Genomic DNA, 24,773 nt, shown 5'->3' with positions numbered 1-24,773 from the left:
TTTATTTTATTAATAAAGTTTGTGTTCTTTACGCACAAATTACTGCGCCGGCTTTAATGGGCATTCTTTTTTCCTTTTGATTTATATACCTAATTATTCTGTTCTCGATCAACTAACACGATATATAATCGTATGATATTTTTAATTATATACGATGTTCTATGTTCAATCATGATATTTTAACTACAAGTTGAGTGATGAAAAGTCATCTATGTAACACGTCTTTTTCCATGAGATTTTTTATTCTCTAAAAATCATCCGGTTAGACAAGTTTAAATTTACATATGTCACGCGTGCGTACGTGCAACATACGTACACATATACATACATGCATACGCACACACAGCAGACAGTAGGCACGCGTGACACGCACCGAAGAATTTATTCTAATGAGCGTGGAACGAAGAGGGTGTCACTTTGGATGCTTTTTCTTTTCTCCTTGCCTCATAGGCAGTTCTGCCTAGGGGTTGTCAAGACGGCAAATATGTTGACAGGTCATTCAACATCTTTCTTGCTTTTCTTTAGTCGCATGATAGAGCCACAAGGAAGTTGAGGAATGGCTGAGATAATAAACTTTTACACTTATTTCTTATAGCGTTCCTTCGAAAACAAATATATCGATCACAAAATAATTAAGCAATCGAATATAGCGCAATTTTTGCTTATTTAATATAAACTAATCAAAATTTCTTTTATTTTCCAATACACTACAATTTTTCAATTACAATTTTTTAATTATATGAATTATTAGATTGTCTCTGTCTGTTAAATGGATGAACAGTAGCAATGCCCATAGCCTTTCTGTCAAATTTATTTTGATGTGATGTATACGTATATTACAATTAACTAGCACATACATATATATATGTATAATACAACATTGTCGATATACTAAAGGAATTTACAAATATATCATCAATTTACGAATAATAAATAAATAACTTAGGTGGCAATTTTTCTAAGATTTTTGACACGTCAAAATTGAAAGGCGAATTTATCATTTGTTTTCGTATATTTGTAACGTTTCGCATAATGTGGATTTTAAATCGCAAGAATAAAAAGTAGCAACTTATCTAAATAATAAATTATATCAAACGAATTAGCGTTGACTCACAATCAGTGGCTTGGAGTCTCGAACACTCGCAATGCCGAATTGCATGATCAATCTCACTTGGTACCTTGGAAAGTTTATTATCGGATTTACCGGAATATTATTTCTTTACGTCAATTTCTTGAAAGAGAAGTAAACATCTTCGACGTATAGGCTAAACCGAACCGAAATGATGAATAGTGCAGAAGTCTAAAGTAATCCTGTTTTTATCCGACAGTGAGACAATAAGCTGCGTGTGCGACACTATAAGAATGAGAAAATTACTGGGGGAGAAAAGTGAAAAGTGAGTCACGCTGGTCATACACGAGCGTATTAAAGCTTTTTATAGATTTTTTCTTTTTTTCTTTTTCTTTCTTCCGGAATAGTGAACGATAAATAAGTATATCTATAAAGTAATAATAAATAAAACAAATATGAACGCGTCGATAAGCTTACATGTCTCTCGAAATTGCTTATTTAACGAAAACACAGAAGGATTACTCTTTGTGTATGATCGGCGATATTACGACAATTTTAATCATTTTATTATTCATCCACTTACCCTCATCCACTTACCCTTTCGCGCATTTGCATCTATTCGGCCGCCTAATTGAAAATTAGTACTGCATACGTTATGTTAATTTTAATAATGAAATTAATTGCTTATTTAACGAAAACACAGGATTACGCTTCGTATACGATCGGCGATATTACGTCAATTTTAATAATGAAATTAAGCCAATCATGTACGAAGCTTAGTTTTGAGATGTTTGCTCAATTTAAAAAATCATTTTCATACTTTCTGTGTGTCTATAGTTTGGTGTTAAAGATAAATCATGGATAGTTTAAAGAAGTAAAAGTCTATTAAATGTATCCGTATCCATTGAAACAAGTATATTTCAGTAAACAGACGTACCCGTTTATTTTTTAAGAGTGTTTTTTTACACTTTTTTTAATTTAGTTGTTTTTTTAAACTTTACAAATCCTAATATATATATACATATAAAAAAATAAACAAAAAATCAAATCATGCGGTTATTAAAAAAAAATAGTGCTTTAGTTATTGATCTTTTTATTTAATACAGGATGCAAGGTAAACGTTATTCATGTGGATGCAACAAGCCAATGCGATTGTGAGTTTTCTTCTATAATTAATTTGCATTAATTCGCAAAGACTAATATATGTTTATTATAATGTTAATTAATATAAAATATTCTTAATTTCACGCTCTCAGGCATATACATAAAATGCATAATATATATATAAAATATTTAATTTATTTACGTGAATCGATTAAACTTCTTCTCATAATTCTCTACTAGAACATGGAACGGTGATATGGTACCGGCGATTTCAAATGATTTTATTAAGCATAAGAAGTCTTGTTGCACAAAAAGTCGCTGTTGCACCAGAAGAAATTCTTGCTAAAAAAGAGAAGCGGTAATGCGACAGGTCTTTGTCTGATTGAGATATACTATAACTTTTATTAAAGATAAGATTTCTTACCTAGAGTTTTAGGCTTTTTCTTACGGAGTTATTCCCTTACGATTTATTCAATCGTCATCAATGTGTTAAATAATAAAGACAACAAGAAAATATAAAATAGATAGGCATATATGAGTCAAACATATGGTACGTAATTTCTTATATCAGTTAATTGTATCTATTATATTTAATCTTCCTTATAATTTTCTCATCGCGAACGTTTTGACCTCATTTAGACAATCATATTTTCTGCAATTCACACTGAATTAATTGTATAAAAGGGAAAATATGTCAATTACTTGCCCCAATTACACATGCATTCACGTAGGTACGCTTGAAATTACGTAAAAGACTTACTTATATTTTATATTTACAATATGAGTTCTGTGATGAGGCTTGCCTTTTGAGTGTAAGGCGTATTATTATGATAAAGGTCGAATAAATAAAGGAATTATGTTTCAATTATTAATTTATTGAATTATACAACGATGTCGATAGTGTCGACAGCATGCGGCATGTCAACATTGTCACAGGACTCACACAGGTAGTTATCGAGTTATTACGGCTATTGCCATTATGCGTAATTGTTCTATTATGCACAACGGACAGCAATAGTACTTCTTACGAGTATCTCTATCTATGTATAATTGGCAACTCGCGAGTTAGCTATTGAGAAATTCTATGAATAAATTTGACATACTATAAGAGAGTGACACGCCCGGTCGCACGCTCCGAAAATCCGAAACTCGATTAATACGCGTCCCATCTGTAGGTGAAGAGTCTATAAGTAGATCCTGCGCGGGCAGAACGTCAGTCATATTCGTATATTATTTACTGACCTCGTAGACACAAGACACCTCCTCGTTGCTAACGAGATGGTCGCTTGGTTTGATCGTGTGATGTATATACGTGTGTGTGTTTGTGTGTGTAAAATGATATATTTAATATATTTTCAGCAACTGCAAGAATTAGGATGTTTATTTGTCAATGTTGTTGATTGCAACGAAAAACGTAAAATATTTATTTTTCCTCTCTCCTCCTTCTCTTTCTTTCTCAAATTGATTAATCAGTTCTTTATGAAATTATTCGTTTCACATTATAGAATTTTATATCTACCTGTACAATTTTCCCTTCTTGTCATGTATTTCTCTTTTACTCAAATCAAAAGTTATTCTTAAAACGATAATTCTTGAAAGAAAGATTGGAAGTTGGAAGCGGTAAAAAGAAATTGAAAATTATTTGAAATATATCAATGATGGAAATATAATCTTTCGCGCTTATAACCTTTCGATGTATGCACCTCGAGTCTTTCCGCGATCTTTTGACGTTAATCTATATGCGAGATCTCTCTGAATGGCAGGCTTTGTAAGAGGAACGTCGCAGCTGCGTCTCTTTCGTATTTTGCGCGCATTCCGATGAAATAAAACGAGATGGGCAAGGGTAGCTGCTCAAGTCGAGAAGAAATATTTCGAAACGGGAAGATGTTAAATGAGGGAACTGTCCGACTGTCACTCTGCCTAGTACCTAGTTTCTCAGTGCTTCACGAAAATGTGAGTTAAAACGATCTCATGAATATATCGCAAGTTCGTCCGTCGAAAATACACATGTAACATTTCTTCGTGTTATGAAACTTTTGCTATATTTGTTTTTACACATCTTAGCATTATATGTATATCTTCAATTCAATTAATCAATCAGATAATTTGTAATTTCACATATTCGGCCATTTCGAAAACATTCCTCGATCCATTTACATTTAACGATTTTCGTGGATGTTTGTTCACGTATTTTCGCAATAATACTCGTCTCGTTATCTTCTACAAAGGCATGCGTAACGGAATTATCAATGTTGTCTTTAACTGTACCTGACATGAAACGGAACTTAAATTTAGCGCGGCACGATTGATTCTCAAAAAATCCAATTACATCTCTAAATAATGAATAAGGCGATATACTTCCGAACAATTCCTTATCCAGTTCTATCTGCTCAACGGTAAACTGATTGTCCGCAAGCTAGATAATTTGTAAAATTAAATTAGTGTGACGGTACACTTATATTTAATAATAAATTTTAATTTAGGTACCTCGAAAACAATCGGTTTCGCAATCTTGCCGAATGAACGCTTCAAACTCTCCTCATCTGCGTCATTAATGAAATTATCATAATATTCATCATAGTTTTCTGTAACTTGGTGTCTAGTAATGTCTCGGCTGCATAATAATTCCCATGGTAAAAAATTATTTAACGAGGCCCAGTCGGATTGATTAGTGACACGTTTAAACCAATCCAAAGTTACAACGTCGTATTTTCCACTGGATTTTATTACTTCTTTTCCTCGTATCTGAAAAAGTAATTTGCATTATTTGTACATAATTTGTTTTATTAATTGAATAACTATCAGACGCATTCAAATTTGAATTGCGCAATAGCAAAAGAAAGAGAAAATATATATGTATAAAATTTTGTGTGTGCATGCGTGCGTATTTCCTACCGTTCTATTATTGCCTACTATCACGCAAAAAGTTGTATTCATTGGATTCTGAACAATTTTTGCACTATGCTGCTGCAGTATTTCTTCAATTTGTTCCTTCGGTAATTCATCGACACCATTAATCACGCAAATTTCTTTTCCGTCTAATAGTCGCGTGAGTGGTACTATGCGCTTGCTGTACACGTTGTGTTCGATCGATTTATCTCGACTTGTTGTCTTTTGTAATTTACTCTTAGAGACCGGTACTTGGTCAATATCGTGCAGAGTAGCTTCCCGCTTAGTTAACTTTTGGATCATTTTCCCGTCCTAGAATAATTGGATTATTGTAAATTATAACTGAGTCACAGTAACTACTTTCGTAATATCGCATAATTTTTCGTTTATGAGTGGCATTCATATATACCTTGGCCAACGATAGAAATTCACGAGTAGTACATGTACTGTGCCAGGGCTTATCTGGCCTCACATTCATAACTCTAGGAAATCGTAAACTGTATCCAATTGGATATTCCTTACTACGTATCATCTCGGTCGCTCGTATTGTTAAAATTATAGAATGTTTTGGATAAATCCATAGATCCGGCTGATTTCCCTACAAGTAATATATAATATCTGTAAATCTGCAAACCGCGTATGTGTATTTACCGTTGTTAATTACGAGGCCCAGTCGGACCAATTAAAAAGTTATATATATATTGTGTGTGTGTGTGTGTGTGTGTGTTAAGAAAAAAATGTATATTGTATATATGCGTCTAATTTAAAATAATACGCGTAATAATTACGTAATATTTACTTTAGGACCAATGATATTTTCAGGATGTTCCTTGGTCCAATATGGTGCAAATTTCGTATGTAAATGAAGCAACATTTCATCCCCTATTCCAGAGCTTACAGATACGACAGAGAAAAATTGTGACGGATTTTCTCCTTCGTTTTTCGCTGATGCAGCAACACCCATCATAAAGCTTTTAATTTTTCCTGTATATTTGCCTTCTCCATAATAACCGCCAAGTACGATGAGGTCTATATCTTGTACTAAATTGTCAGAATACTGTAAAAATATGTACATCTTGATTGTTACTTTTGGATTTGTCTATATCACGTATTGACTACAGGCTGCTTGATTGTATGTGTGTGTGCGTGCGCGCATACTTTTTTATATATTTTTTTGTTGAAAATCAAACAAAATATATATCGTAAATTTAAAATTTTTATTTTCTGAATAGGCACACACATTCTCTCTCTCTCTCTCTTTCTCACTCACTCTCTCTGCGATCTATTAAATTTTTTGCAAAAACTCGGAATAACAATGTTAAACAATACTAAAAGAAAATCTTTCACCTCTGCTTTAATCTTATAACAACCGTTGCCATCTCGGACGTTTGGTTTATATTTCATATTATATTTCTTCACAACAAGTCCTTCCTCGTTATTACGGAGACATGTATTGAATGCCTCTATCAATTCTTCCCTTGTAGCAACAGTCAAGTAATTCATTAATCAATTTATAATTATAATTATTATCAACTTATTAAAAAAAAAATAATCCCGTATAGATATATACGGGATACGTTTATTATAGAATTATAAGAAAATAATTGTAAAATTTCAAAACAATATTGTTATTTATTAGCGACTTATTGTAACGTGAATTATCGTAATATTCTACCTGTTTGACGTTAAAGTAGATTGACATACAATTAGAGAACCTTCCTCTTCGGTGAACATATCCTTGAGAAGTTTTAATCGATCTTTATAAGGTGTATCAATGAGCAAGGTGTCATTATGCAGAATCACATCGAACGCGACGAAGCACGGCTGATGACGACTGGTCGCTGACAACTTTTTCACGTCAAGATTCATACCTTTTGTACTAAATGTCTTTTTCTCTTTATGCCAAGCCATTATTTCTCCGTCCAATATAAAAGAGTGACAATTCGGATTCAAACACCGCGTAAATACTGTGGTTAAAAAACCTATCGAAATAGCGGAAATATTAATAGCGGATAGTTTTAAAAATGAAATTTAAATTTTTTGAGTCCGATGTACGAGCGGCAATTAATATAATACCATACGAGAGGAAATCAGTATCACAAATGAATTTCAAGCACGCGAATGAATTTTTTTTTTTACATTTCATTTAATTTGAAATATTCACGTTGCCATACCCGAAGATCCAGTTTCTCCGTATCCAGAATTCTTTGTAATATCGAAACCTCTACGGGTCAAGTATTTAAATATTCCATCCTTCATATGGAGTTGCGATCTCTCGCCGTCGAATTTAGTTTGCACGTAGTACAAATCATTGCCCCGAAATAATTTGCTGATGTTTTCGATGTTACATCTCTCTAAGAGCATCGGTTTAAAATGCGAAAATATTTGTATGCCGCATTTTAATTTGATCTTAGGGTCATGTAACTCGTAACAAATCTCGCGTAGATCACTCGTCACGTCAAATTTATCATTAGCGTCGGGATGATAGACTTGAAAGAGATGATTTGCGATTAGTCTTCCGGTGCGTATCGCGGTATATAAATATAAATATAAATATGCGTATATAATATGTACATATACATATTTAACGAATTTTATTATCAAGCAAATTATATACGAACTGTGCAATATTCTTTCCGTTCCTATGCCAAGTCGTAAATTTTTAAGAACAATACGCGTCACCCACTTCATTTCGAATCCTGTAATCTGTCGAAAAAGTACTCGAAACATTTCAACTTTTTGCTCCATCGTTACGTGTGCGCTTTTCTTGGAGATACCATCAAGAAACGCGTTGATCCGCGCGATCGTAAATCCAGTACTGATTCGAGGTAACGTTTTATCCAATACGGAGTAAGCTCGGTCAGCGAAATCATTTCCTGTAAATTCTCCCGACGTGGATTCTCTAAAAAATTCGTTGCACATTTCTCTCAAAAAAATTTCTCTCAAAGAAACGTACGCGCGTTAGTGTCAGTTAATCACACGCACACGTATGCACACACGCGTGCGCGTGATTATTATTTATTGTTGATGTAAAATGTTTCGCTAAAAACTCGAGATGTTCATATACATATATTCCTATATATGTAAGATTTATCCAGCAAATCTAACAACGATTACAATTACGAGATACTGACCGATAATTTGCCAACTTTTTATAACTGTCACTATTTTTTGCAAAACCGCATACACGAGCGTAAAGATTTGCCAGCGAAGTTTGCTTCAAATTATGCGGTCCACGCTGTCGTTCAAGATGGGGCAGTATCAATCTTAATATAGGATAGAGTGATATATCCTAAGACAAAATTATATTATTATATAATATATACACACACGCAATAGCACATAACATATAGTACCAATTTACATACCGATTTAGGATATTCTACTTTCAATTTATCGCCAATACACCGACATTTATCGAAGAACGTTTGCAAAATTTGCTCCTTCTTTTTCACATCACGTGCCTTAGCAACATCTTCCAATGTATCGCATAATTGTTTAAATTCAATTTTGGTTTCTAAATCAACGGCCATTACTCTAAAGAAAATTTAAATAGACTAGATTTTTTATTGTGGTTTGAAGCCTTGTCGGAATTTTTCGTCATCTTGAAAAAAATTATATACTTTGTTATTATTTATTAATAGTAATAACCTGCACGTAGCGATAGCAAAGATGCGTTTAAAAACGATATAAAATGAGATTGTTAGAGCCGAGAGGGAGAGTATCGGTTGTACGTCTTCGAAAGAAATTAAGAAATGAAACGCGATAAATGAATAGGATAATTAGTTAAATATAAATTTAAAAAAAGAGAAATACACATATTTTAATTGTTACAAAAGTTTTATCCAATAAAAACTTATACTTATAGCACTATAAACGCACATAATTAAACAAACAGAAATTCTGCTTGTAAAATATCACAGTTTTAAATTCATATCGTAATATAATTTTCAAGGTACATTCTAAAAATTAATAATTATCAATATATAAACATCATGTATATAGTTTTGAAAATCTACGTAACATGAACTACAGATTTTCAATACTGATAGTATATCGGAGCACAAACAAGCTAATCTTTATTATTATTATAATTCATAATTACACATTTGATGAATAAAAATACATACACAATAGCTGTACGTTTGCCCCGCGCAGAAGAATGTTTGTCAGACGGCATTGCAATGAAGTAATAAACACTGACAGAATACTTGGAAAAGTTGTATTTTTACTTGTTTTCACTGGCGCCAATATTGTTAGCAGAGTCACCTTTTCGAATGCGCATTCGAGTAGACACGTTTAAAAGTATGTACATATGTACATACCTAAAGATTGTAAAATATCACAGTTTTAAATTCATATCGTAATATAATTTTCAAGGTACATTCTAGCGAGAAGATGATTTTCCGATTGCAGATAGATAAGATGCAAATTAAAAGCTGCTTCCTTTCTTAGATCCAAAAGGCTCGCATGCTGTTTGACTAGATCTCCTGGATCTCCCTTCAGGACCAACTTGTAAAAGTGAATCGCAGACGGTAATAAACCAATTTGATGAAATGCTCGTGCCATATTGTAATAAGATTCTTGTTGACCCTCTTTACCACGTAATTGCATATATTTCTTGAAGAAGGCTAGCGCTACGTACAAAGAAATAAAAATAGAGATTAGAGAGAATTTAAAAGAAATATACATATACCTATTAAGAGTTGTATTATTATAAATATAACGTATATTGTTCATATATGTATATATAAACGTACATTCTATAAAAAGAAAAAAGAACGCGCTCTCTAATATATGCTCGCTAAATCTTGACGAGATTTAAAATCAATTCCTATCTTACTGTGCGAGTTATACGCACCTTGAATTACAAGCTGATTCTTCTTGGCTGACATCTTTTGACATGCCATTTGTAATTGCGTCACGCCAATTAACAATGCTAACAATGCGCTGGGCGCTACTTTAAAGAGAGACATGTAGCCGTTTAGGGCATATTTATAAGTCCCCGAGACAAGACAGTTGTTTGCATGCATGATATGCAGATATGAAAACACGTCTCTTCCAAGTAATCGCATTATAAATCTGTTGTGCCTCAAATCTTCTGCTCTCTGAATTATTATATTCAACAAATTCCACGTGTTGGACCTTTGACAGACGCGTACGAATTCTCGAACGATATTGTACCCGTAGAACGAATCCTTATTATGAATACAAGAGACCAAGCACAAAAAGATAATATGAGAATTTCTCTTCTTAAATCTCTTCGATGTCAAAGCAGTGAAACATAATCTTTGGAGGAAACCGTACTTATTTAATTTACACGCTAGTTTACACATTTGTAGGAAAAGTAGAAATTCATTTTTTTCACTCGGTCTCGCGTTCGCGACAAACGTTGGGGCATTTTCATCTTCCAACTTTTCCCCGCATGACAAGCGACGAAGTTGCAGGCTGTCAAGCCGTTGTCGAACACCCGTTGCTCGAGCCAACGCATTCAGTTCGACCTTCCGTCTTATATTAACACAATGTCTCGAGAAGAGTAACATTCCCGAGGAAAAGTACTCCTCGTATCTTCCAACTTTAAAAAGCAGTAGCGTTCTCTGATACAGAACGTCAGAATCTAACGCGTCGAATTCGGGATCTTGATAAAGAACTTGTATCGCCTTATCGTACTGCTCCGACTTTTTGTAAAGCTTGGCTAGAGCCAATCTTGCGCCCAAATGCTGCGGCGACAACCTTCGGACGGCCTCGTAAGATTCTATGGCTTTGTCTAACTGGTTGCAGCCGACCCAACATTCCGCGTGCCTCAGCCAAACTGCAGCCAAGCTAAAATTCGAACTTTTGACCAACGGATCCAACAGGACCATGGCGCGATAAAATTCCTTCTTGCCCATCAACGCTTCCGCCACATCTAAGAAGAGATCCCCTGAAATCTCGGGGTTCTCGCGCGTGTAGAATTTAGGTAGGAGTTTCTCGGCTATCGGAATGTAATCCAATTCGATGAGAGTCACGAGAAATTTCGCCTTCAAGTCAACAACCACATCGTCCGGCACATCGCAAGACTCTATTTCGTCGCTCTTCTCGCCTCTCGATGGAGACATAGCTTTTCCTTTCGCACTATTACTAGACTCTTCTTCCTTATCGGGCTTTGTATCGAGCTTGTCGTCGGTTGCTCTCCTCTTCTCTCTGCCCTCATTCCTTTTATATTGTATTTGAATATTTGTATACTTAACCAATATATCTAAACATCTCTTAAACTGCTTCAGTGCTATTAACAATTCAGTCATGATATTGACTTCTTCTAATGTAATGAGATCAGGACATTTAGCAAAAATAATCTCCACCGCTTCTAACGCTTGCTCATTGTTGTCTTCTTGCATATAACGTTTAGCTAATATCTTTGCGTATCTCATTATATATTCGCCATCCTCAGCTTCCAATTGATGAATCAATTTCGTATATCCTCGCAGGTACGCCTTTTTATCTCCATTCTGTTCCTGAAGCTGCGCTCGTGTCTCATACAAACTTATGTCCTTCGGACTCGCTTGAATCGCTTTAGAGTAACACGTTATCGCCTGTTTTATATCGCCGCTTTCCAATGATAAGTTGGCTAATCTCACCCACTGATCAGCATCCTTAGGACTGAGATGCGCGGCGATCAGAGCAAATTGCAACGACCTTTCTGGTTGATCATTTTCATATATCATAGCTAACGTCTGAAACGGTTCTGGAGCGCTCGGTACTTGTCTGTTGTAAGAAAATAATTAGTAACTGTTAAAGATTCTTGAACTCTATTGAGCACAGCTATTACATGAAAATGTTAACCAAGGCGTTGTACGCCAATGTGAGATGTATAGATAACATAAATTGAGAGAGAGAGAACTTGCCTAATGATCTCCATGCATATTTGAGCTGCCAAATCTACCTCTCCTTTTGCAAATCTTAAATTTGCCTCTCCCATAAGTCCTTGCAAAACTGGCGGTAAAACGCGCCTTTTCTTTTTCGGACGAACATTATTTGCTTTATAAGGCTTTTGTTCCACGATCTTTTGTACAGTAACACGATCGAATCCAATTGTCCGTCTAAAAATAGGATCAAATGTATAGTTTTTTTTTGGCAATTGATTGTCAAAATGATTCAAATCTCGTGTGTATGCGCATGCACATGCATATCCCTGAGCTATACCTGGACGTATCATTTTCTATCGTCTCCAAATCTATATCCTGATCCATTCTGGACGAATACTCGCTAAACGTTAACTCGCCATTCAAGAACTGTTTTGTCAGCCGATCCTCCTCGTCAGCAGTTAGCGATGTATCCTGATCCTCTATGTCCATGTTGTCCTTGTTGGAGGACTTGCAAGATAGAGAGATTGTAGATTTTGGAATGATATCCGTCACCTCTCTGATCTGCAACGCCTTCGCTTCGACAAACTCATTGATATCCATATCCATTGAGCTAATGGCACTTGCGTCCAATTCTTCTATTATCACCGGTGCTACGCTGCTACTTCCACTGATAGCCAGGCTGTCATCGGCGGTCGATTTTTCAAGTTCCAATTGCAATTCACTTTTTCCAACTACTGTATCCATGCTGACGCTTCCTTCGTTAGCATTACACTCCATAACGATGATTGTTTCACTATGTCCTCGCTAGTCTCGTGCGTACAATTTTCTAATATTTCACGTAAACTTCAACTGTAAACTTTGAAATATTCAAGCAATAATCAAAAACATTTAACCGCGTAACGTTATTGGTTAGGTTGTTGGCTTTGCTATCGCTACTACGATATATTACAAGATTTAACAAGGTGACAAACATGTGTATACATATGTATATTTACCTGTCGTCGAATCTCCTGGTAAGATATGTACGAAAGAAGAATTACACGCGAGAGAGAGATACATTCGACCGATCACCAAACGAGTAATGTGTATTGATTGCTTCTTTTCCTGTAAGTTAGGTTAAAACATAAGCCAACATAGACCATAGACGTAGGAATATAAGGGGAGACGGAAAACAAAATTGCGGGGGGGAAGGCAGTGCGGGACGGTGCGACGAGTTTTCACGCATGCGCATTCGAGTAGCACGTTTAAAGGTATGTACATATGTAACACATACCTAAAGATCTGATAGGTGCAGCTCAGTTGTAGCTCAGTGTAGCCACTAGTGTAGACTGTGCCGACATCTAGAAACAGCTGTTCGTCAACACCCCTAACGCCCCCCAGTCGTTCTCGACCGTCATGGCCGCTTCCAGGTTGACAAAGCCGTCGAAGATGACATTTGTTAGATGAAAAAGTATTAATGAGCGAGTATACGAGTATCGCTTGTTCGAACCAAGATCAGCAGCGAGGATTACACAATTAGAGTTTATACCTTTCTTCTTACATCCGTACTTTACATAATGACGGTCGTGTAATTTTATAACTCGCTCGCGCGAATGTTCTCCTACGCCTTTCACTTTGTGCAAATAGTACTCAGCAATTTAATTAAAACTCTATCCGAACCGATACGATTGCGTCCACGAGAGATGAAACAATGATGCCGATAAAGGACAATCAAGATGTAGCATGCTTTTTAGTTACCAAGCATTCTACATGGAAAGGAAAGTGAGTGTATTCTTTCTTATATGTATTTTACTGTATATGCATGTGTCAATCCATTTCTGCTCAGTTCAGTTAAAGATGTTGGAAAAATGTGGAAGCAAATCAGTATTCAATACGTCAAATAAGAGTCCATGATTGTCTGTTGAACGTAAAAGTTATCCAGGTGTAACGACAAATTTATACAAATTTGTGTATATCAAAAATATTTTTTTGTGATTATTTAATAAAGATAATATACAAACTTTAAATTGTATGCCATCTTTACATTGGATACATTTAAAAATTATATAATTTTTAATATAAAAGTATTCTCATTACTTATATCAAGTAACATATTTTAGGTACAAGCGTATCTTCTCCATTGGCTCTATGGGAATAACCACATATAATCCTGGCACATTAGAAGTGACAAACAAATGGGAATATCCTGATTTTATAAATGTACAGCCAATAAATAGAAATCAGTTAGGTTCTCATGAATTTACTATAACTGTGCGCAAGGAGCGAAAAAATGAGACCATGAAGTTTAGCTCTGAACATAGATCACACTTATTGACAGAAGCACTTAAATACAGAAACCATGTTGAAAAATCTAAAGAAATTTTGGTGAGTTTACATACATATGTACTTTTTCTTTTTTTTTTCTTTATATATATAAAGGAAATTAGAGAGAGAGAGAGAGAAAGTTATAAACCGTACATAATACACACATACATGTACTTAATATTAATAATATATACATATATATTTTTTTTCTGTAGAGATATCCAGCTTATAAACATCATTGGTCTGATACAAGATTACCTATTGTATTAGAAATAACACCATACAGTCTCGATCAATTAGATCCTGCGACAAACATGGTATTAGCTAGTTATTGTTATAAAGATTTTGAAGGGCTCCTGACAATGAAAGATTATCCCAATGGATTTGTGATTGTATGCGGCGGATTTGGACGCCTGCATCTGTTCGCTTCTAAACATATGGAAGAGATAAAAAAGAAATTGCAAGAGGCTGCATTAAATAGCTTGGGCATTAATATAAAAATGTTGAAGGAGCCTATAAGACTCGATGACTTTATTGCTCAAAGATTAGGAAAATTTAGCGGTGATGAGCACATAACGAGCGTATCAGAATTTACTGTCCACAAGATCTCTTCCAGGCATTTGGATCCTCAGAGAAGAACACTTTGTCTCTCGGATACTTGCCTGTTGGAAAGAGATCCTCAAACGTACAATATTTGTACTCTCAGGCCGTTGTCGGACATTTTTACTTTGATTCGTGATAATGATAATCCTCAATTGTTTACTATACAATACCTCAACGGTCAGATGCGCAGTTATACCGCGACAAATAGAGATTCCTTATTAGCATCTTTACTGGACGGTGTAAGAGCATCCGGCAATAGAGATGTCCACGTGAAGATGTATCCTATAGCCAGAGGTAAAAGACTCGGCCCTTTCAATCTACCCGTTGACGAAGAAGTCGAAACGACGCATGTTAAATTCCTTCAGCAACCACCTGGAGGACGTACATTTGCTGAAATTTTGGAGAGATTTAACGCAAATGTACCGTACAGCGGGCTTAATTACTCCATTACGCAGGATGTAAGACATTTAAAGCATTTCTCTATCTCTGATATTACGCACATGTATAAGAGTTTGTACAGTACATTGAAGCGGTTAAAGGATATCAACTGATTAAGTTTGAAATCTCTTTGAACCTTTATGAAAAAAAAAACATTCAGATTTCTTTTTACTTTTTTTCCTTGTAAAATCAATGCACTTGTGAGATTGTCAAGTTTCAAATGTGATTCAATGTTTAAATAAATGTAAATAGTACATAAAGGAACACAAGAGACATTTTCTATTTCTGCAGGAAGTTGTACCGCTTGAATGGACTGCGAACGACATTACAACTCCGTACATCTCGTATCACGAATGATTACTTGCAGGGAATTTTTACTGAAAACAAAGACAAGATTATTCTCGGAGCTTTGAATACTTTGATAAATAAAGATCTCGAGACGAATAGCGAGATTGAAGCACAATTTCACGCACTGCGAAGACTGGTGGCTAGCAAAATCGGTTTCGCTGCATTTACCACACTTTCTGGTTTTAGAGAAACCGTTGGTACAAAGGTCGTGAAGGCTTTAAAGAGACAAAATTGTGGTGTAACGCAAGCTGCCATAGATTGTATTTGCGCTCTAATGCAACCAATGCATGATGATTGCGATTTAAGACAGGAACAATTGAACAAAAGTAGTCTGCTCAGCAGTAATAAATTTTTAGAAAGTTTACTCGAAATGTGGGTTAATCACATTGTAAGTGTTTCACGTTCTATTTACTCATATTGCTTGCGACAGATTGTTTTTTTTTTTTTTTTTTTGAGGTCTCAAAAATTTTGCTTTGTAGTTTTCTTTAACAACTTGTGCAGTTGTCTTTCAGTATCTTTTTTAGTTTTTTTTTGCTAATTCTACATATACATACATACATACGTATATATATGTATATATGTATATTTTGTAAATTTAATGTATTAGATATTACATGTTCTCTCTTTGCTAAGGAAGGAAGAAGCTATTAAAGATTTTGATTAATGTGCAGAAATATTCTATAAAATATAATCTGATACATCAAATGATAAAGATTCTACTGATATATCTTATCGGTATATTTCAAAACTTCTTTTCTTTCTTTAATATTACAGAATCGTGGCACAGGTGCACTGGTGGTCTCTGCTATGCTCGATCTTTTGACATTTGCCCTGTGTGTACCGTACAGTGAAACCACTGATGGCAAACATTTTGACAATCTTTTAGAAATGGTTGCTACAAGAGGTAGATCTTTGTTTAAATTGTTTCAACATCCTTCACTGGCTATAGTAAAAGGTGCTGGACTGATAATGCGAGCAATCATTGAAGAGGGTGCACCAGAAGTAGCGGCAAAAATGCAAGAACTGGCACTTGCAGAAGGAGCTCTACCAAGACATTTATTAAACAGTTTATTTACTGTCGGTAGTGATGGCAGACTATTAACCCATCGACAATTGTGTCGGCATTTAGTAGGTCTATGGGTCACAGGACATCCTACGGCTATGGGATTATTGAAACGAATTATGGTAAGTCGATATATATATATACACACATTTGCATTCCACGAGATGGTGATCATAAATTTTTAAAATTGTACCTACTGCTATATGTTGCAATCATGAATAATGTGTACAAATTGTAATTTGCAGCCGGTGGGTTTGTTGAATTATTTGGACTCCGATGAAAAAGTACCGGATTCATTCCTAGAAGAAGAGAGATTAAACAATCGTGACAATTTAAAGATAGCTATAGATCATGCTTCAAGAAATAAAAAGAGTCCACAATGGATCGCTATCGAACGTCAGATGCGAGTAGTTGAGAAGCATGTAGAGAATGCTCTGCAACATTGGGGTGCTCGTATTGGAATAGAACGCAGAGAAAAGATTAAAGAGCGTCCGATAGTTCTAAGAAAACGTAGAGAACGAATTAAATCTGAAGCGAATTGGAAATTATTCTATTATAAATTTAATCAAGATCATGCACTGCCAAATTTAATTTGGAATCACAAAACGAGAGAGGAATTAAGAATAGCATTAGAAAATGAGATACGTGCATTTAGCTCGGATAAAGACTTGGCCGGTGGAACTTTGATTGCGTGGAATCATAGAGAGTTTGAGGTGCAGTATCAATGTCTTTCGGATGAAGTTAAAATTGGAGATTATTACTTGAGGCTTTTATTGGAAAAAGATAGTCCGGACAGCCCTATAAGAAAATCGTAAGTACACATATCGATAACTTTTTTATATATGTATGTACATTCGATGAAAAATGTTATACGACCTTAGTAATTTTTATCAATTCTCAAAAATAAAGGTAAAAAACCCTAATGAAAAACCAACCGCGAAAAATACCGTCTGTAAAAGAAAGGAACAAACATTAGATGTTGCAAATAGTGAGAAAATAAGAAGGAAAGAATAATATGTGACTCGTTTTTTATTACTAACTGTATTCGATGTCTCGTTAATTCGAACAATGTTAGTAGAAAATTTTAGATAGTTTGCGTTAGTTGTTAGTATTGACAGATTATTTTATTTTCAATTACAGATACGAATTTTTTAATGATTTATATCATAGATTTTTATTGACTGCGAAAATCGAAATGAAGTGCCTTTGCTTGCAAGCAATGACGATTGTATATGGTCGATATTACGAGGACATTGGCCCATTCTCAGACACGAAATACATTCTGGGAATGTTGGAGCGTTGCGCGGACAGAACGGAGCGCGATAGGCTAGTCATGTTCATAAATAAGCTCATATTGCATAGGCGAAATGTCAAAGATATAATGGATCAGAATGGTGTACGAACTTTAGTCGATTTATTGACTTTGGCACATTTACATACTTCCCGAGCTGTCGTACCGACGCAAACCAATGTGATAGAGGCAGGTCCGCAGCAGGAGCGAATGGAAAAGGAATGGTATTACAACAATGGGGATCAACGTGAAGGTCCGATGAGTCTGAAAGACCTGAAAGAATTGTACACCTCAAATCACGTGACTCACAAAACGAAAGTTTGGGCACAGGGATTAGACGGATGGAAAACGATTTCACAAGTGCCACAATTGAAGTGGAGTCTTGTTGCAAAGGGAACTCCCGTGATAAATGAAAGTGAACTGGCTAATTTAATCCTAAACATTTTAATCAAGATGTGCGAATATTTTCCAAGTAGAGACGCCGATGATGCGGTAATCAGGCCTTTACCACGTGTAAAGCGATTGCTATCCGATCTTCAATATCTGCCACATATCGTACAGCTCTTGCTAACGTTTGATCCAATCCTAGTTGAAAGAGTTGCTACATTGTTGTGTGAGGTGATGCGAGATAATGCAGAAGTGTCAAAAATTTATCTCACCGGCGTATTTTACTTTATCTTAATGTACACTGGTTCTAACGTCTTGCCAATCGCCAGGTTTTTACAACTCACACACACCAAACAAGCCTTTAGGAACGACGACGTGAGTTTATCATTTACATTTGTTTACATTTGCTTTTCATTCTAACTCGAAAATGGTAATATAATTACAATTACAAGAAATTACAGAGAAATACGTATAACATTGTTGTTGTATCCTCTATAGAACGCTTGCTCTGACATCATGCAACGAAGTATTCTCGGTCAACTATTGCCCGACGCAATGGTGAGTTATTTAGAGAATCACGGAGCAGAGAAATTTGCGCAAATATTCCTTGGAGATTACGACACACCGGAAGCAATTTGGAATGCAGAAATGCGCCGGATGCTTATCGAGAAAATTGCTGCGCATATTGCGGATTTTACTCCCAAATTACGAAGTCATACTATGGCCAGGTATCAGTACATCGCTATACCTGCCGTCAGATATCCACAATTGGAAAATGAATTGTTCTGCCAGATATTCTATCTCAAACATCTCTGCGATACCGTTAAATTTCCACAATGGCCTATCCCGGAACCTGTAAGTTCTAAAGCGAATTGACTTGATCCTTTCTGTGTTATGCGTACACAAAATTGCGAACAATGCTCTCTATACGTAACATTAATGTATTTGTATTATTTTTATATTGAATCAGGTGCAATTATTAAAAGATGTATTGGACGCGTGGAAAAGAGAGGTAGAGAAAAAGCCACCTCTAATGACTCTGGAGGAAGCTTATAAGCAGCTTGGCTTAGCTAGTGGAAAACACCATGACGAAGCGATCGTAAGAAAGTCATTTTATAAATTGGCTCAAATGTATCATCCTGACAAGAATCCTGAAGGCAGGGTAAGTGCCTGTGTTTAAATTTATTGCGAAATATTTTATCGCGGTTTTATATGAATTTATATGAACTACTTGCGTGTATACACGTGCATTACATATACACATACGTATTACAACGATATATTATAATGATTGTAGGACAAGTTCGAAGCTGTTAGCCAGGCATACGAATTTCTATGCAGTCGCAGTTGTTGGTCGACAACTGGCCCTAATCCTGACAACATCGTTTTGATTCTAAGGACTCAGAGCATCCTTTTCCACAGATATACAGATGGGCTTAGACCTTACAAATACGCTGGTTATCCTCAGCTGATCAAAACGATTAAGCTAGAAACGGATGACGAACGATTATTTTCAAAGTCCGCACCATTGTTAGCAGCTGCAAGCGAACTTGCGTACCACACGGTGCACTGTTCGGCTTTAAATGCCGAGGAATTACGAAGAGAGGGTGGTTTAGACGTGTTGTTGGAAGCGTACACGCGATGCGTGTCGGTTTTAAGCAGATCGAGTAAATCCACTGACGTAGCAGTGCAAGTTTGCATGCATATCACCAGATGTTTCGCTGTTGCCGGATCGTTTCGAGGATGCAGAGACAAGATTATTGAATTGCCGCAACTTGTGAAAGATCTTTGCAGAATACTGCATTTTAAGGTATCTGCCAAAGATATTTTATGGCTACGAGATGTGCACACATCTCTTATATTCGCGCGCGCAACTCTTTCTATTTTATTACATTAATTTTTATCTTTCTTTGTCTTCTTTTGCAGCATTTAACAAAATTATGTGCCGTTGCCACAGAGTGCATCTCGTCTCTTGCTATAGATAGCATATTACAAATGCAGCTATTACAATCTGGTGCTTTGTGGGATCTGTTGCTCTTCATGTTCAACTATGATTACACGCTAGAAGAGGGTGGTGTAGAAAGAAATCAAGATGAAAATCGTCAAGAAGTGGCCAACAACTTGGCTAAATTGGCAGTTCGCGCTTGTGCTAGATTAGGTGGTTACATCAAGGGCGATAACGAGACTCCCATTAATCCTGTTACAGTTGCCGCTTTAGAAAGTTTATTAACGCCCTATCTAGCACGTCAGCTTGTTAAAGATAAACCCGAGGAAATTTTAAAGATATTGAATTCTAATTGTTCAAATCCATATTTGATCTGGGACAACGGTACCAGGGCGGAATTAAACGAATATCTCGAACTGAAACGGCAAGAGAGATTAAATAATAGCGGCAATTTCGAACATGACTTTAGCGATTTCAAGTACACTGCTCATGCTGACGAATTGGTAATTGGTGAAATATTCGTGAAAGTATACAATGAGCAGCCAACGTATCCAATTGAGGTAAAATTTTTATTTATTCTTAAAATGCTGGAAATAAAATTGTGCGTGCGCACGTGTGTGAAGATAATAAGCGTTGAAATGATTTTTACGTTCCGCGATGAAAGTAATACTCGAGGGTCTATTTTAATTTTCAGAATCCCAAAGGTTTTACGATAAACTTGCTCGAATTTCTGTCACTATCTTCGGAGTACTTAACATCCTTGGGAAGTATTACTTCGGTTAAAAAGGACCAAGAGAAATTGGAGCACATTGTGATGGCGCTTAAAGCTCTGAATAATGTTATAAAAAATAATCCTGGTATTGAATTACAATGTATGGGGCACTTTAAATTGCTGTTTGGACTCTTGAATTGCAGTAATTTTAAATTGATTCAAAAGAGCGCGCTTGAAGTGATCAGTAATGTTACCAAAAATCAAGAATGCGTTGACGACATTGCCGCGAATGAAGTGGTCGTGCATTTGTTGTTATGTTTGCACAGTTTGAAAGAGCATCAGCTTCTTGCATTGGAAACTTTGTATGCACTGATGAGTTCGACTAAAATAGTAAAAGATGCATTGTCAAAAGGTTTGTACAGAAAGATACATTCGTATAGAGAATATGCAGAGAGTATGGAGAGAATTACATTGATATTGATTTGGAAATCGCGACAAGGCTTGTCGATACGTCACGTAGTGAACGTATTCGTAATATTTTCCAGGGGCAGTTGTGTACATTCTTGATCTCTTTTGCAACTCGAGTAATATACAGACGAGGGAAGCAGCAGCCGAATTACTTGCAAAAATGTCATCCGATAAATTAGCTGGACCAAAAGTTAAACTTGATTTATCGAAATTTTTACCTCGATTATTTAGCGAGGCTATCCGCGATGCACCCAAGCAATGTGTACATATGTTTGAAACACAGCACGAAAATCCTGAATTGATATGGGATGATGATGCAAAAGCTAGAGTAGCAAGAATTATTGCAGAATTGAAAGACGAGTAAGTTTTATAAATTGATTCATTAATGTTCCTTTCTTCGTTCTCTCTTATTTTTTTTTGTCTTTCTAGTAGCGTATCGATGTTAATTAAATGTTTTATCTTTTAGATATCACGCATTACAGAGACGAAATCCTAACGCCATATTAAAGTTACCCGATACACAAAATAATATCGATATCGCGACGAACGAGCCCGTCGTAGGTGGTGTATATCTTCGATTATTCATAGCCAGTCCTGCTTGGGCGCTTAGGAAACCCAAAGAATTTTTAAGTGAGCTAATGGACACTACATTAACATTAATGTCCAAGGAAAAGACTGATGTAAGTATTTGCACTATAAAAGTATAGTACTAATAAAGCATATGGTAATATTATCCTAATATTTAATTTATGTACATATATTTTCTACATTTGATTTTCTTTCTAGACGGATATGTTGGAGTTAACAACACAGGCTCTTGTATGTTTACTCCAAGCGCAGCCCACTTTGGCGGACCAAGTACCATCTTTGGGTCACATACCACGACTCTGTCGACAGATGGCTGCTCAGAACAGTCAGCCGTCAGTGTATAAAACAGCTATATTAATTCTACATCAATTAGCTACAAGCGAAGTGAGTAAATCACTTTTATCGTTATTGTATGTGTAATCTGTAATTCGTTTCTAATTTGTTTGATTCGTGTTCAGATTTGTATCTCGGCTATATGCCAAACGGAGTGCATAAGTCCATTGAAGCATGCGATGCAATCGAGAAGGGACATGATCGCGGTAGCATGCGAGACACTTAATAGATTATTTTCTACGAATGAAGATAGACTTATCAAGCAAGTACGTGTAAAAAGAACTTATACGATTCAAGTATATCACGTTCACTATTGATATGTTCGTGTATTTTTGTTTATATATACATATATTTATATACCACAGGCATTGGATGCTGAAATGGTACCATATCTTTTAAATATATTGGAAGGACGATTAGATATTGTTGAAAATCCTGCCACGACTAAAGCACAAATAGTAAAAGCTCTAAAAGCCATGGCGAAAAGTTTACTTCTTGGTGAAAAAGTTAATGCCATTTTGGAGAAGTCGAGCGTATGGGCAGAATATAAGGATCAGCGGCACGATCTATTCATTTCGAATAATACCAGTTCTGGTTATCTCACAGGTATAACATATGTAAATAACCTTTTTTTTAATGCACAGCTAAGTATTTTTCTTGCTAGTTATTAAATTGCATGATTTCTTATTTAGCTGGAACACCCGTATCTGCTGGCTACTTGACAGCAGGGCCAAGTACAACTTTAACCACGGGCCCACCACCAGTAGAGAAAGAGGATAATTTAATTAATAGAAACGATAGCATCTGATATAGATAACATTGTAAGTGATACAAAAAGCAGTAAGAACATTAATATTGAGAGATTTACCTGTCGGTAAATAATACCGGTGTAGAGACTATTGTCTGTGATTTTTGGCTTCTTAATGAAAAAAAATTTATTAACTGTTTTTGCTGTATAATCTTTATGTTAGGATTATAAAATATAATATTTCGTTCTTTGATTACATTTTTATGTGAACGATAGTAACATAGTTATAAACTTAAATTGTCAGTTTTTAAGACGTAAATATAGAAGTAAAATTATAATATATATTCCTCCTAAAGACACAGAGTCTCTTATCTGAATACATGCATGCATACATATGTACGTATATATGTATGTATGTATGTATGTATGTGTATATGTGTGTATGTATGTAAGTATGTATGTATGTGTGTATGTATGTATGTATGTATATGTATATTATTAAACAAGGTCTTTGGACAAATTTTTATTTTATACTCAGCAGTGTCGTAATGTGAGATCTTGTCACGTTTCTGGTAAACGAATTTACATTTGTAAGTTTGTCTGTAAGACGTTTAAGAAACAATTAAATCCGATAGTATTGCCTGACACGTTCAAAGTTGACTTTTTCAATTCTCAAAAATGAAAAAGAATAATTTGTCCAAGCGGAGGAATGATTATCAGCTAATTAAGTTTACAATAACATTATTTCTTTTCCTGAAAGCTTTTTATACTCAATCACGTGGCTGGCATTACTTTCTTATTCATAGTCCAATTTCTAAGCTTAATTGCGCGCTAATTACATTTCCATTTGAATTTTTATTAAGGAAAGATTGATACTAAAAAAAAAGGAATGCATCTAACTAATTTTCATATCTTTAGGAATATCTATGTATAATATGGGATATAATGAGATATTTTTTAATGAGATTAATGAGTGCAAGTGTAAGAATTCCTGATAAATTCCTTATAAGTAAGACTTATGTAATAATTTGCAGTAAAATCAAAAAAAAAAAAAAAGAAAACAAAACCATCCAGAAATCCACATGTAGTAACGCAACAACTTTCTCTGTGATAACATATTAAACAGTAAACTTTGCAATGAAGGCACAAGGCGCGCGCGCGCAAGAGAGAGAGAGAGAGAGAGAGAGAGAGGGGGGGAAAGAGAGAAAGTGTATGAGAGAGATACGCCAATATGTTCTAAGCCTTGTCACTGAAAAAAAACATCAGTGATGACATTCCAACAAGTCGAAACTATAAAATGTACTTATGAAATTAAAATTGTCTTTGTTTTGCGAAAAGAAATGATTAAAAATTAATATTAAAGAATCGAACAGTCCCTATACATAGTCAAAAATTTTAATAACACATTATTTGTTTAATCTTTGTTATCGAAATGAAAAGTTTAAATATATTTATATTCTTATTTGCTACTCATTTATAATCTATATTTTTCTCTTGAAAAAAATATATTTTTAAATATGATAAGAAGATACATTTTTTTAGTTGTGTATGTTTGGTAGTTATCGCAATCATATCATATCTGGATTTCGGATGGATGAAAACTAAGTATTTATTACCTTGAAACATAGATTTTTTTTG

At 35.2% G+C, this 24,773-nt stretch overlaps 3 protein-coding genes across 10 annotated transcripts; 2 read left to right on the top strand and 1 right to left on the bottom strand.

Moving 5' to 3' along the window:
* The first annotated feature begins 849 nt into the window (after positions 1-849).
* Positions 850-3,038, top strand: LOC105450070. 3 transcript variants are annotated; one of them, XM_011689705.1, is made up of 5 exons: positions 850-1,243; positions 1,329-1,394; positions 2,176-2,223; positions 2,414-2,531; positions 2,602-3,038. In XM_011689705.1, the coding sequence occupies exons 1-4, from the start codon at positions 1,146-1,148 to the stop codon at positions 2,517-2,519; spliced, it is 318 nt and encodes a 105-aa protein (XP_011688007.1). In that variant the 5' UTR covers positions 850-1,145; the 3' UTR covers positions 2,520-2,531; positions 2,602-3,038. The 3 variants fall into 3 exon arrangements, 2 of the variants coding, with proteins under 2 accessions (XP_011688007.1, XP_011688006.1); XR_974424.1 differs by having other exon boundaries at positions 863-1,243; positions 2,414-2,723; positions 2,813-3,038; XM_011689704.1 differs by having other exon boundaries at positions 863-1,243; positions 2,414-3,038.
* LOC105450071 (general transcription factor 3C polypeptide 3) lies at positions 3,033-13,155 on the bottom strand. 6 transcript variants are annotated; one of them, XR_974426.1, is made up of 13 exons: positions 12,903-13,154; positions 8,431-8,666; positions 8,197-8,354; positions 7,684-7,964; positions 7,237-7,551; positions 6,738-7,044; positions 6,410-6,539; positions 5,862-6,119; positions 5,472-5,660; positions 5,069-5,374; positions 4,661-4,918; positions 3,416-4,589; positions 3,033-3,342 (listed from the first exon to the last, which is right to left on the bottom strand). XR_974426.1 is itself a non-coding variant. In XM_011689710.1 (12 exons), the coding sequence occupies exons 2-12, from the start codon at positions 8,593-8,595 to the stop codon at positions 4,263-4,265; spliced, it is 2,694 nt and encodes an 897-aa protein (XP_011688012.1). In that variant the 5' UTR covers positions 8,596-8,666; positions 12,903-13,154; the 3' UTR covers positions 3,277-4,262. The 6 variants fall into 6 exon arrangements, 4 of the variants coding, with proteins under 4 accessions (XP_011688012.1, XP_011688008.1, XP_011688009.1 ...); XR_974425.1 differs by having other exon boundaries at positions 3,277-3,535; positions 3,861-4,589; XM_011689710.1 differs by having other exon boundaries at positions 3,277-4,589.
* A 74-nt stretch (positions 13,156-13,229) lies between these two features.
* On the top strand, positions 13,230-23,208 carry LOC105450068 (dnaJ homolog subfamily C member 13). Its single transcript, XM_011689697.1, has 18 exons — positions 13,230-13,668; positions 14,007-14,271; positions 14,427-15,272; positions 15,620-15,988; positions 16,375-16,785; positions 16,909-17,474; positions 17,804-18,716; positions 18,840-19,196; positions 19,312-19,503; positions 19,639-20,151; positions 20,268-20,846; positions 20,981-21,410; positions 21,544-21,826; positions 21,933-22,146; positions 22,253-22,438; positions 22,513-22,653; positions 22,753-22,993; positions 23,080-23,208. The coding sequence occupies exons 1-18, from the start codon at positions 13,598-13,600 to the stop codon at positions 23,193-23,195; spliced, it is 6,693 nt and encodes a 2,230-aa protein (XP_011687999.1). The 5' UTR covers positions 13,230-13,597; the 3' UTR covers positions 23,196-23,208.
* Positions 23,209-24,773: the final 1,565 nt, after the last annotated feature.

This window comes from Wasmannia auropunctata, unplaced genomic scaffold (genome assembly GCF_000956235.1).
Source record: "Wasmannia auropunctata unplaced genomic scaffold, wasmannia.A_1.0 LD336069.1, whole genome shotgun sequence".
NCBI classification, from domain to species: Eukaryota; Metazoa; Arthropoda; class Insecta; order Hymenoptera; family Formicidae; genus Wasmannia; species Wasmannia auropunctata.
Note: the sequence above shows the minus strand (reverse complement) of the source record. Positions and strands in the feature narration are given on the sequence as shown.

Bases quoted from the DNA above. Each gene is read 5' to 3' on its own strand.
- LOC105450070 (XM_011689705.1), top strand. From the start codon at position 1,146: ATGCCGAATTGCATGATCAATCTCACTTGGTACCTTGGAAAGTTTATT. The intron at 1,395-2,175 runs GTGAGTCACGCT...TATTTAATACAG, and splicing joins CTGGGGGAGAAAAGTGAAAA to GATGCAAGGTAAACGTTATT. The intron at 2,224-2,413 runs GTGAGTTTTCTT...ATTCTCTACTAG, and splicing joins TGCAACAAGCCAATGCGATT to AACATGGAACGGTGATATGG.
- LOC105450071 (XM_011689706.1), bottom strand. From the start codon at position 12,684: ATGGAGTGTAATGCTAACGAAGGAAGCGTCAGCATGGATACAGTAGTT. The intron at 12,142-12,244 runs GTATAGCTCAGG...TCCTATTTTTAG, and splicing joins ATAGAAAATGATACGTCCAG to ACGGACAATTGGATTCGATC. The intron at 11,807-11,946 runs GCAAGTTCTCTC...TTCTTACAACAG, and splicing joins ATATGCATGGAGATCATTAG to ACAAGTACCGAGCGCTCCAG.
- LOC105450068 (XM_011689697.1), top strand. From the start codon at position 13,598: ATGATGCCGATAAAGGACAATCAAGATGTAGCATGCTTTTTAGTTACC. The intron at 15,273-15,619 runs GTAAGACATTTA...GATTACTTGCAG, and splicing joins ATTACTCCATTACGCAGGAT to GGAATTTTTACTGAAAACAA. The intron at 20,847-20,980 runs GTAAAATTTTTA...TTTAATTTTCAG, and splicing joins AGCCAACGTATCCAATTGAG to AATCCCAAAGGTTTTACGAT.